Below are 12500 nucleotides of genomic sequence, written 5' to 3' on the forward strand. Positions count from 1 at the left end.
AAATGTGACTGGGAAATCAAATTGAGCATCTAGTCATTCGAATGAGACAAGACAAGACAAAACACTGAAGACAAGACATGACAAATTTCTTTATTACCGAGGATAATTGATACGCACTTTTTTCTTTCTTTCTTTTTTTTCCAATTTTATTTTAAACTACATCCCGTCAGTCCCCGCCTTGAGCAGGGTCGATTTTCACTACACAGTACTAAGTATACAAGAATGAGACGATAAAGTGAGGTCCCGCCGCACCGTGTGCAGCATGCGCTTGGCACATTGGAAAAAAAACCCACAAAAACCAAACAACAACAACAACCACATGCATGGCAACAAAATTACGTGTGTTTCCTCTGGCAAAATTTTTACATAAGAAATCCACTCTGATAGATACACAAATATACTCATGCATGTGCTCTAGGCCTCACTAGCACGCTGGGTTATACTGCTGTCAGGCATCTACCTAGCAGAGGTGGTGTAGCATATGTGGATTTATCCGAAGTGACGCTTCCTTGAGAAACGAACTGAAACCGCAGAATGAAGCCCAGGTGGCAAAGTACATAAAACAGAAATGTACGGTACGCTCGCACGGTGACAGCCCACACAGGTGAGGGACCGTGCCACCAAAAGCTTCCGAGTGCGTCGTTCTTTGAAATGTGAAGCATGTCCACAGGTCGCGGTCACAGTTGAGTTGCTCGAGCCGTTACAACCCAACACTCAACACTTTCTACTGGTTGGCTGTAAGGACCTACTGTGTTGGTGGAAGTGTTTTCCAAGGGATTCTACCTGCAAGTCGTGCTGTTTTTGTCACGAAACACATGTGGTGAATTTCGGCCCAGTGTGTGATTTGGCTGCCGGAGGCTTCGCATATTTCGGTGCTCTTAAAAAATGGTCAGGAGCAGGAGTGATTTATGACAGGTGAGTTACTGTTAGAGGAACAACAAACATGAACGGGAAGCGACTGAACAGCTTTCCCTCTGTCAATGAGAAGGTTCCGTTTTTTCTCGAAAATGTGCATGGCTCGATGTAGACAAGGGGAGACCATCTGCTCGAGTTTACCTGTTCCAAGGTGTGTCAGACAAAATTGCTAAACTGGCCATCCCGTGTACTCCCACTTTCATTTGTCTGCAGGATTAGATCATCATGTGTTAAACTTATGAATGTGTGTGTGTGTGTGGGTGTGTGTGTGTGTGTGTGTGTTGTCGTGATGACAAGTTCTTACTAGCAATAAGATCAATAATTGAGTTTGAATTGTAATTGTGTGTTTAAAATTTGAACCCTGTTACAGGAGAGGTAATACCGGTGTGTTTGTGTGTGAGGGGGGGGGGGGGGGGGGAGGTTGTGTGTGTGTGTGTGTGTGTGTGGTTATAGTGAAGAAACTAGGTAATAAAGATTTTAAACACAAACTATGGCTTTATACATTTAAAAAAAAAAATGATGTATTTGTGTTGTTTTCTTAACAGTTTGACTTTAAAGTCTGCTACAGTTACAGTTATACAGAACTTTATAAACTCATAGATTTTATGATAAAAGTTCAATCCTTTGCTTCCACCCTTGTCCACTCCACTGCCTGCCCCCCCCCCCCTCCCCCACATGTAATGTATACACACCTCTGCCCCCCCCCCCCCCCCCCCCCCCCCCCCCCGCACCCCCCCCCCCTCATTCTCCCCACAGCCTAGTTGTTCCTTCTCCCCTTTCATGTAGAGTGTTCCCCCTTCATTACAATCTGCCCACCCACCAGTACTTTGTCATTGTTGCTCACTTCCTTCTGGTTTTCTCCTTCCCCATGCATTCCATAATGGTGACTCACCATAGTTTTAAACACACTTTTGTGGTCTTTGAGAACTGAATTTTAAGGTAGTGCCATTTTACTGTGACCACATTCATGAAAATGACCACAGCATGACTTTTTTGTTGAGCACTATGTTTTGCATGGAACTTCTATAGTATTTCTCAGTGTCAAATTCAGTAATCAGTACCATTAATTTTTCCTGGTTTGTTTCGAAATGATAAGCAGTCAAAATTAAACATTCTGTTTGTTTGTTTATTTGTTTCTGCAAAGTTTATTGTAATTGCTCCTGTCAGAATGGACAGGAGAGTGTTATATTTCTTTTCTGATCATTGGACAGTCACTTTGGGTCAGGAAACTTTACCTAAATACATAAAATGGAAATGAGGTGTTATCGCAAAATACTGTAAACATTGCTAATGAACAAGAACACCAGACCACCAAGCAGCACTCTGGACCCTATGGAGATCTGGTGACATCAGTTAAGAAAAGGAAGCCATGCTGGCATGGCCGTGTAACAAGATTCAGTGGCCTTGCTAAAGCAATCCCCTTGGATCTGTTGAGGGAGTGAGACTGAGGGGAAAACAGAAATTATGAGAAAAAAAAAATGACAGCATTGTAGAATGGACAAGAAAACCATTTACAGAGACCAGTGCTTTGACACACAGCCGACATTCCTAGAGGAATCTGGTGAATAGTTCTTCTGCCAGGTTCCCCAGTTACTCTTTAAATAGTTAAGGGTAGAGAAGAAGGGAAGAATATATAGTGGAGCGATGGCCTAGAGGTAACGTGTCTGCCTAGGAAGCGAGAGAATCTGAGCACGCTGGTTCGAATCACGGCTCAACCGCCGATATTTTCTCCCCCTCCACCAGACCTTGAGTGGTGGTCTGGACGCTAGTCATTCGGATGAGACGGTAAACCGAGGTCACATGTGCAGCATGCACTTAGTGCATGCAAAAGAACCAATGGCAACAAAAGGGTTGTTCCTGGCAAAATTCTGAAGAAAATTCACTTCGATAGGAAAAACAAATAAAACTGCACACAGGAAAAAATACAAAAAAATGGGTGGCGCTGTAGTGTAGCGACGTGCTCTCCTTGGGGAGAGCAGCCCGAATTTCACACAGAGAAATCTGTTGTGATAAAAAGAAATCAAATACAAATACAAATATATTCATGAAGGGAGGGCAGGGATCATTTCCGTAGCAAGCGCTGTGCTTAGTTTTGTCTGTTTGAAAATTTTTGTTCAGTTTGTTTTTTATTCAATGTATGTTTTGTTTGTCACATGGCTTACAAGTCTATGTTTTGCCCAGTATGTATGGTTTCTACTTCGTGTCACTTTACAGAATTTTTTCAGCCTTTTTAATTTCAAGGCAGTGCTTATTTCCACTGTTCAGATCAAGCTCAGTCAGCGAAGTGTTTTGGGGCTGGCAGATTTCATCTCCGCCCTGTTCTCTCTTCTTCTTTTTTTCTTTTTTTTTTTAATTTCCTTTCCTCTCCTCCTCAAATTTTACTTCCCCATGTTCATTTTCATTTAGTTTTATCTCACCTATCAGCCCAACCCCAAGCTTCCCACACAAAGCCTAATGTGTTTGTGTATTTATGCATGAGAATAATGCATGTATGTTTACACGTGTGTGTGCATTCATGCCTGCAGTATGCATAAATATATAATACGTGAGTGAGTCACTGAGTGCATGGGTTTGTGGGTGTGGGTGTTGGAATTTTTTTTTCCCTACACCTGTGCTTTTCTGTGGTACATGGCCTCTTCATGAGTGTTACCATCGTACTTCACACTTGTTTTTCCAGGCCTGGTGTCCCTAGACTCAGTGAACAGGTTGCACAACCTTGTTTTCGTGAGACCACCTCACCATTGCTTACTGTCCAGTCAGTCAGTGTACCTGTGATCATTGACCTCGTTCAGTGGCAGGTGAGCGGAAAGGTGTGTGTGTGTGTGTGTGTGTGTGTGTGCGTTTATAAGTCTAGACATGGATAAGGGAACTGCTGGGTCAAACAGTCATAGACATCATTTGTGTTGACCAGGTAAATAATGAAGGAATGATGCCAGTATAAAAATTGTAATGAGAGAAACAGGACTGTGTTTGAGTGTGCATTGTGTGACCGTCGACACCAAAACATGACGTGATTGTTGTTGGAAATGGAACAGTGAACTATAAAGTAGAAGTTGTAAAACATCATGATGTATGTGGATATATAAAACTGTTGGATGGCATCATTATTATGGTGTCATTTGACACATAATTTTGCAAGAGATAAAGTGTGTAGCACAGTGAATGCAACTCGTTTACTGTACTGTTTTTTGTGTATGAATTGGGGGAAAAGAGTAAAACTTATTCTTTTGTACACATCTGTTTAATCTTCATGCATAGCTTAGATAAAAGTTTTAAATTAAAACAACAACAACAACAATGACGAAAAACAGACTACAAAATATTTTATTTCAACAGAACAAAATGACACCCAGGTTCTGCATTTTATGGAAAAAATAGCATGTTTTAGACTGCTGGTATTTGAAAAAACAGCATTGGTTTGATTGTTAGTGTACAGTAATGTGTTTTTTTAGAATTTAAAAAAAATTTATAGTTGGTAATGAAAATTTTATCTTTGTTATTCCTTTATCCATGGAGAATAAACTAGTCATAGACAGTAATTAGCTGCAGTTCAGTTTATCATTCATTTTAGAAAACGAAGCTAAGAAATTTTTGAAAACTCTGGGGTGCCGCTTTGTTAAAAAGAATTGAATTCAGTGCCTTGACTGCTGCTAATGATTATGCTTGTCAGTGAAGGGCCGTCACCTCTCTGAGGTAGGATGACAGTTACCACTCTTTAGCCAGACTTTGTCCTCTTGGGGATCGCATTACTTTGGTTAAGTTCACTCACCTTCCAATATAGAGTGTCCATGAGGGTGTTGGTTCGAATCCTGCTCTCACCCTTTCTCCCAAGTTTGACTGGGAAATCAAACTGAACCTCTAGTCATTCGGATGAGATGATAAACCCAGGTCCCTTGTGCGGCACGCACTTGGCGCACTGAAAAAGAACCCATGTGTAACAAATCGCTTTGTACATGTGTTGTCGGTGACAATTTTTTATATGGTATTTTGTGTGTGTGTTGATTTTTATGTCTACTTGAAAATGCGGACCCTTTTTCACGCAGGAACATAAGGTTCCCATCCGATGTTCTGTTGTGTGATATATTGTGAATGCCGTTTTTTAAAACTGTTTATTGTTAACATTAGGCCAGTTCCGTTTCCCTGAACTGGTTTATTTTTGCTGATGCCAATCATGGCTGTTTGACTTCTGGCCCATAAGTCAAACAGCAATGACTGGCATCAGCAAAAATACCATATAAAAAATTGTCACCAACAACACATGTACAGAGCGATTTGTTACACCATGGCAAAGAGAGTGTTGTCCTCTGGCAAAATTTTGTAGAAAAATCCACTCTGATAGGTACACAATAAATAAGCATACACTCAAGGCCTCGACTAAGTGCGTTGGGTTATGCTGCTGTTCAGACATCTGCCTGGCAGATGTGGTGTAGCGTATATATATGGATTTGTCTGAACGTAGTGACACCTCCTTGAGAAACTGAAACTGAAACTGGAACTGTTGCATTACTTTTCTACAGCAAAATCAATGAAGCCATTTGAAAACGGCACACACAAAGTAGTATTACTGATGCACTTCAAATCCATGACATGCGGACCTCATTTCGTCAGTGTTCTTCAGTCAAAGGGTTAATTTTTCTTTCAACAAATTTCAATGCAGTGATTATTGTGTGAGCAGAGTCAGTACTGACCAGATTAGTGCCATCACCTGTGAGCAATGCAGGGTACACCTCTGTTGATGAAAAAGATCAGATGTGTTATTTTGTTGTAATGCATGCACATTCAGTCTTGCATTTTGTCAAAATATGTTAATTGTATGCATGCACACTTCTGGGTTCATACAACCCATACATGTATACTTGGAGATCATGTGTGTGCATATGCCTTCAGGTGCAGGCAGAAAGCTTAACCTGGAGGCACACACGCATACACACAAAAGCACACGACCACCCCCACACACATAAGCACACATACATGTACACACACCCATGAAGACGTGGTGCGATGAACACACACACACACACACACACACACACACAGGGAAAAAAATCACACATATATTACCCTCACATACACTACACCCACCATTGCGTAAGTGTTAGCATGCATACACTCCTCGCCCTGCTTTCACCACTGTCAGACCCAGCTGTTTTCAGCAGGTAAGCAGACGCTTGGTCAAAGTGATATGTTTCACCCAGTTATACAAACACAGCGGCCTTTGTTTTCGTACTCTCAGGGAAATTTGAAACCTGACTTATAGTCCGACCAGTAAGCAAGGTTTGTGGGTGAGTGGCTTCCACCATTGACAGTGGCCACAGAAAGAGAATGTTGAATCTATGGTGACGGTGGGTTTTTTCTTCTTTGGGTGTTCTTATTTGTTTGTTTTTTGTTCTTCTTGTTTTGTTGTGAAGATGCTGAAACTGAGATGATGGTTGTGGTGGTGGTTTTGTTTGTTTCTGTTTCTATTCAAATGGCTAAACCTGAGCCAAACATTTTGGTTAAATATTTCTTTCTCTTTACGCTAATCTTTCACGGTGTTATTTTTCTTGTTTAATCATATAAATTATATTAAAAATAACATTAACGTTGAATTTTGTTGAATGTAAAGACACTTAGTACAAATAATCTTTAAGAATGAGTGCAATAGTTATTTTAAGTCTACAGATATGAGGGAAGTTCCAGTGAATCTCAACGTCCATTTTTACCTGGATAATCTTTCACTGTGTGCCGAGTGAACCGTGAACCTGAAAAGTCCAACAATGCAGCACTTGGTGAATGATTTTGAGTTGGCTGTGTTGTTGGGGGAAATCAATAACAGGTCAATGGATCTTTGGTGGGAGGTATGCCTTGGGCAATCGCTTGTGAGGTGCAGTGTCTGTGACCTTATTGTGTGTGATGAGTCATCAGATTTCAGTGGCAGCAGAGTGCAGGGAAAATAATTCTGATATATATATATATATAGATATAGATATATATGTCTGTACCTTTGAGTGGAAAGCTGCTGTTGTAATCTGTATGGTGTTTTATTGTAGGTGTTGTAAAATTATGTGTGTGTTTTTTTCACAACAGGTTTCCATGTGTTGAATTCAGCTTGCTGTCCTCTAAGGAGAGTGCTTAGCCACAGTGTAATGCCAACCAAATTTTTGTTGCTTTTCTTTCTGTTTGCAAGTGTGTTTGTTTATTATCAAAGTGGATTTTTTTTTTTACAGAATTCTGCAAGGGACAGCTATTTTGTTGCCTTGGGCTCTTTTACATGCACTGAGTGCATGCCACACAAGGGATATGTATATATATATTCCACACTTTCCAGGTTGAAAAAAGACAAACTGAGGAGGCTGATTTTACTTATGAAGATTCTAACACACACACACAAAAGCAGAAAATGGTTCATGATTTCACAAATACAGTACATGGTGATTTGGGAAGTGGAGCACATTAAGTACTGCATTTTTATTTTTCTCAGGCACTGCAGATTCAGGGACATTTTGTCTGATTAGATGTTGGGAGTGCAGAGAAAGACACCACAGACAGAGAGACAGACAGACAGACAGACAGACAGACAGAAACAGACACACACAGAGAGAAAAGAGACAGAGACTATGGAGACCATACAGACAGGGAGACCCACAATCCGTATTGTCTCAAGAAATGTTTATTTATTTACTTATTTGTTTATGTATTTATTAAGATGTTTCACTACAGCACATATTCTTGAAGCTCTATGCATTTTACAACATCATGTCATTGCCAACATTATTGCATGTTTCCATGACACTTTTCATTTCTCTTTTCCTGTCCATTTGCAGGTAACCCTGTATAACGACCACAGCAGAAAGATGTTGATGAATGAATGTAAGATTTGTGGAATGGATGGGTGAATGATGGGGAATTAAAAAATTGTTGGAAAAAAAAGAAGAAAAAAAAAAAAAAAGGAGACCCACAGTTTCCTGTCCTTGGCAGGTTATGTACCTTGTGTGTGGAGAGAGTTACCACTCTTTACTACTTGGCAGGTTTAACCCCAAGGTGTGTTATCATCCCTGGGGAAAGGCGTGGCGACCTCGGTGGAAATGATGATAATGTCCTGACCACAACAGTGGCATTCCTGGGGGCAGGCTGGGGTTTCAGATAACGCATGGCGGTGGACTGTGCGTTCGCAGGCCTGCCTTGGCTAGGGCACAAGGAAAACCAGTCATACAGTTATCAGACAGTTATTTAATTTTCGCCGTCAGCAGTCACTGTTCAGTATCAGTATGAGTATCAGTAGCTCAAGGAGGCGTCACTGCGTTTGGTCAAATCCATATAGGCTACACCACATCTGCCAAGCAGATGCCTGACCAGCAGTGTAACCCAACACACTTAAGCCTTGAGAAGAAAAAAAGAAGAAAGAAAAATATATAAATACATAATAAATACTACTACTAATAATAATAATATTTATAAGGTGCAAAGTCTTGATGAAGTCAACTCTATGTGCACAAAGAAAAAAAAAAGAAAAAGACAGCAATGATAAATAAGCAAATAAATGTAAAACATGTAGACACACATCCACACATCCACACACACACACGCATAACAGATATGCAACAAACATGCAGTTTCACATACATGAAAGCACAATCAAATACACATAAACGTACATGAGCCCCAACACACAAACACACACATACACACTACCCTGCACCCCCCAACCTCCCCGCCTCTGTCTCTGTTCAACCTCTAGATGACTGAACCTTGGTGAATGCGATCCATGTGGCATGAGTTTGATGAGGAGTGTTGGCCAAGTGGTAATGTGTCCGCCTAGGAAGCGAGAGAATCTAAGTGCACTAGTTCAAATCCCGCACTCCCCAGTATTTTCTTCCCCTCCACTAGACCTTGAGTGGTGGTCTGGATTGTATTGTATTCTGCTGTATTGTATTTCTCTTTTTATCACAGCAGATTTCTCTGCGTGAAATTCGGGCTGCTCTCCCCAGGGAGAGCGCGTCGCTATGCTACAGTGCCACCCTTTTTTTTTCTTTTTTTTTTCCGGCGTGCAGTTTTATTTGTTTTTCCTATCGAAGTGGATTTTTCTACAGAATTTTGCCAGGAACAACCCTTTTGTTGCCATAGGTTCTTTTACCTGTGCTAAGTGCATGCTGCACACAGGACCTCGGTTTATCGTCTCATCCGAATGACTAGTGTCCAGACCACCACTCAAGGTCTAGTGAAGGGGGAGAAAAATATTAGTGGCTGAGCCGTGATTTGAACCAGTGCACTCAGATTCTCTCGCGTCCTAGGCGGACGCGTTACCTCTAGACCATCGTGGATGCTAGTCATTTGGACGAGATGATAAACTAAGGTCCTGTATGCAGTATGTGCTTAGTGCACGTAAAAGAACCCACAGCAACGAAAGGGTTGTGCCTGGCATAATTCTGTAGAAAAATCCACTTTGATAAGAAAACAAATGAAATTGCAGGCAGGAAAAATAAAGACAAAAAAGTGTGGCTCTCTCACTGTGGCAACGCGCTCTCCCTGGGGAGAGCAACACAAATTTCACACAGAGAAATTCTGTTGACAAGAGTAATACAATACAATACAATACAATGCAATGCAATGCAATGCAATGCAATGCAGTGCAATAGATATATAAGACCTTCAAGATGTCACTGTAGGGTGCTTGTTCAGCTGCTTGTATGTAACACATCGTCTAAAGTAATTAGGCCACAAAACACAGGGGAACCTGTTGACCTAATAGATAACTGAATAAAAGTAACCTGGAGATTGACGTGAAAGATTCTTGAGTGGATGGATTGTTCATATGTGTTTGCTGTGCTGTGTAGAATGCATTCTGTTCACAGTGTAGGGATTCATGTCTTAGTGGGTATGTTTTCGTTTCCAAAGAAGGTATCAGTGAGCTGTTGAATGTACCGTAATTATTTCACCAACAGTCATCTCGCTAAACATGTGACAGCTGAACGTAATTACTTTGCCAACATTAACGAGGTTAATTTCTCGCTGAATATAATGTCACTCTTGTACGTAAGTATTTCGCCAACATTTACAGAGGTTAATTTCTTGCTAAATACAGCATAACATGTCTGTTTCAGATGAAGGTAGCAATGACCATGAAGGGACTGGCACTGCTGGGAGTGGTGGCACTGTGTTGCGTCGTCACGGCGACTGCCTGCCCGGACAAGTGTCGCTGTGACCCGGAGGGGCGAGGTCAGCGAGTGAGGTGCAGTGGAGGTCACCTGTCGTCCCTGCTGGTGGGCCTTCCACACAACACGGCCAGACTGCTGATGGACAGCGTGACCTCCAAGCAGACTCTGGGTCACGCCGACCTGGAGAGGGCGCCCCGGTCCCTCATCCACCTCACCATCACCAACAGCGCCTTGCAGGTCGTGGAAGACTCGGCGTTCTCTCCGTCATTGACGTCGCTGCAGGTTCTTGACCTGAGCAAGAACAGCATCCGGTCCATCGCCGGTGGGGCCTTCACAGGACTGAGCAGCCTGAGGTTTCTGAACCTGTCGGGCAACCAGCTGAGCGATGTGGGGTCGGCCCTGGAGCCGCTGGTCAGTCTCCGACAGCTGGACCTTGGTCATAACTTCCTCAGTGAGCTGAGGCCGGCCGCTGTTCAGTCCCTGTCCAGTCTGTCCACCCTCTGTCTGGATGGCAACCACTTCCGCAGCCTGACCGGGGGAACCTTCCAGCATCTGGCGTTTCTGTCTGAGTTGAGGATCCGAGGTTGCGGCGTGTCTTCCATCAGTGAGGACTTCTTTGCCTCCATCACCAGAGTCAAGCTGCTTGATCTGGGCAGCAATCGTCTCAAGGTTTTTCCCAGCTCCACAAAGTTCAGTGAGCTGCGGCAGCTGAAGCACCTGTACCTGGACGATAATGAGCTGCTGAAGCTGCACCCCCACCAGTTCTCTGAGCTCAGCCTGCTGACCTTGTCCCTGGCCCACAACCGCATCAGCTCCGTTCCTGCTGATGCCCTGAGCGGCCTGACGGTGGAGAACCTGGATCTGTCGGAGAACAAGCTGTTGGAGCTGAGGGGAGAGTGTCTTCAGCCTGTGGCTCAGCACCTGGCCGTTCTGAACGTCGCCAACAACCCCATCCGTGTCCTGCAGCCCAACGCCTTTGAGGGTCTCCGTCTGCTGGACACACTCAACATCTCGGCCTGCTCCCTGACTGTGCTGCCGGCAGAGACCTTCAGTGGCCTGTACAGCCTGCGACGGCTGGATGCCTCGTGGAACCACGTGCAGAACGTGTCGGAGGACCTGGTCAAGGTGTTTGACCGGCTGGTAACCATCAACCTGTACCACAACGCCTGGCACTGCGACTGCCACATTGCCCCCTTCAGGAACTGGCTGAGGTCACGGAGGTCGGCGCACAAGCTCCACTGCCTGCCGGGTCAGGACCAGGATGATGACTGCTCCGCGCTGAGGTGCGCGTCGCCGGACAAACTCGCCGGGAAACTGATCTCCAGTTTGCTGGACTCCGATCTGGAGAGGTGCAGTGGGGGAGGGGGTAAGGGGGGGCTTCCGGTGCCGGTGCAGATCAGCATCGTTCTGGCCTGCCTGCTGTTCTCCCTGGGGATGCTGCTGCTGACCCTGTATCTATGGCGACGGGGCCGCACACGCAAGGAGCTGAAGCAGATGTTCCAGAAGAAGAAGCGGAGGCCAGACAGTCGCATCGAGGAGGTAGCAGAAGAGGATCAGGACAAGATCGCTCCTTTCGTGGACTGCGACAACGAGTCGCTCAAGGAGTCTCACCGCAGTTTCGTGTTCCGACACTACTTTGACCAAATGGTGACGGACCCCAAGCTGTTGGAGCCCACCTCCCCGTCCCAGGTGGCGCCCTCGGAAGCCCGCGTGGGGTTTGCAGCGCAGAAGGACAGCGTGTACTCCTCGGACCCTGCTCTGTACGAAGCCAGTCATAACAGTCACAGCATTGTGGTGGGCATTGAATCGACAGTCTGAGAAATCACCCTGTCTCTTGCTGGTGGGCGTAGAGTTGGTGTCATCCATACATTAGAAAGCAGCTCAGATGCAGATCTGAAGACTGGTATTTTATGTTCATGGTTGTGCGGCATCCTCTCCTTTGCCTTTTTACTATTGCTTGATTTCGAAACATTATTCTCAGACTCGTTATAGAACTTCCAGCAGACAGAGTGGATGAGAAAATGGTTCAAGCTGAGGTCTGCTTCATGAACAGCTGTTTGAGTAATGAACATGGTCACTGGTCGTGGGTAATAAAAAGGTGAGTGCATCACACATGGTCCATTTGGGGCATTTTTTTTTCATACATGTGTAGTGCATACATGTGCAAAAGTGCATTGTTTTGGCTTGCAGAGGAGAGCAATGTCTTTTTCTTGTTAGAAGGGGGAAAAAAAAGGGGGAATAGGTAAAATACACAGAGAAACTAGAGATTTGGACTGAATGGATCTGCACAGTCATTGGCTACGGTACACATATCATTTTTGCTGATTTGTTTGTGTGTGAAGAGCAGCAGAAAATCAATAATGTGTCGAGGTTTTTCTTTCTTTTTTTTTTTTCCTTTCTTTTCTTTTTGGTGTGTTTTCACCACTGTTTCAGGATCAGGGTATACATATA

General features: G+C 43.8%; 1 protein-coding gene across 3 annotated transcripts in view; it reads left to right on the plus strand.

Annotated features, from left to right (window-relative positions):
- Positions 1–627: 627 nt before the first annotated feature.
- LOC143300463 (podocan-like) overlaps positions 628–12500 on the plus strand; it is a 12741-nt gene continuing 868 nt past the window's right edge. Inside the window, exons 1-3 of one of the 3 annotated variants that reach the window (XM_076614161.1) lie at positions 628–915; positions 3593–3725; positions 9996–12500. The exon at positions 9996–12500 is cut by the window's right edge and continues 868 nt beyond it. In XM_076614161.1, the coding sequence (XP_076470276.1) occupies positions 9996–11867 (1872 nt within the window). In that variant the 5' untranslated portion in view covers positions 628–915; positions 3593–3725 and the 3' untranslated portion in view covers positions 11868–12500. The remainder of the gene's footprint in view (positions 916–3592; positions 3726–9995) is intronic. The other 2 variants (XM_076614160.1, XM_076614162.1) reach the window with 2 other exon arrangements.

The sequence above is a fragment of the Babylonia areolata genome, chromosome 26 (genome assembly GCF_041734735.1).
Source record: "Babylonia areolata isolate BAREFJ2019XMU chromosome 26, ASM4173473v1, whole genome shotgun sequence".
Taxonomy (NCBI): Eukaryota; Metazoa; Mollusca; class Gastropoda; order Neogastropoda; family Buccinidae; genus Babylonia; species Babylonia areolata.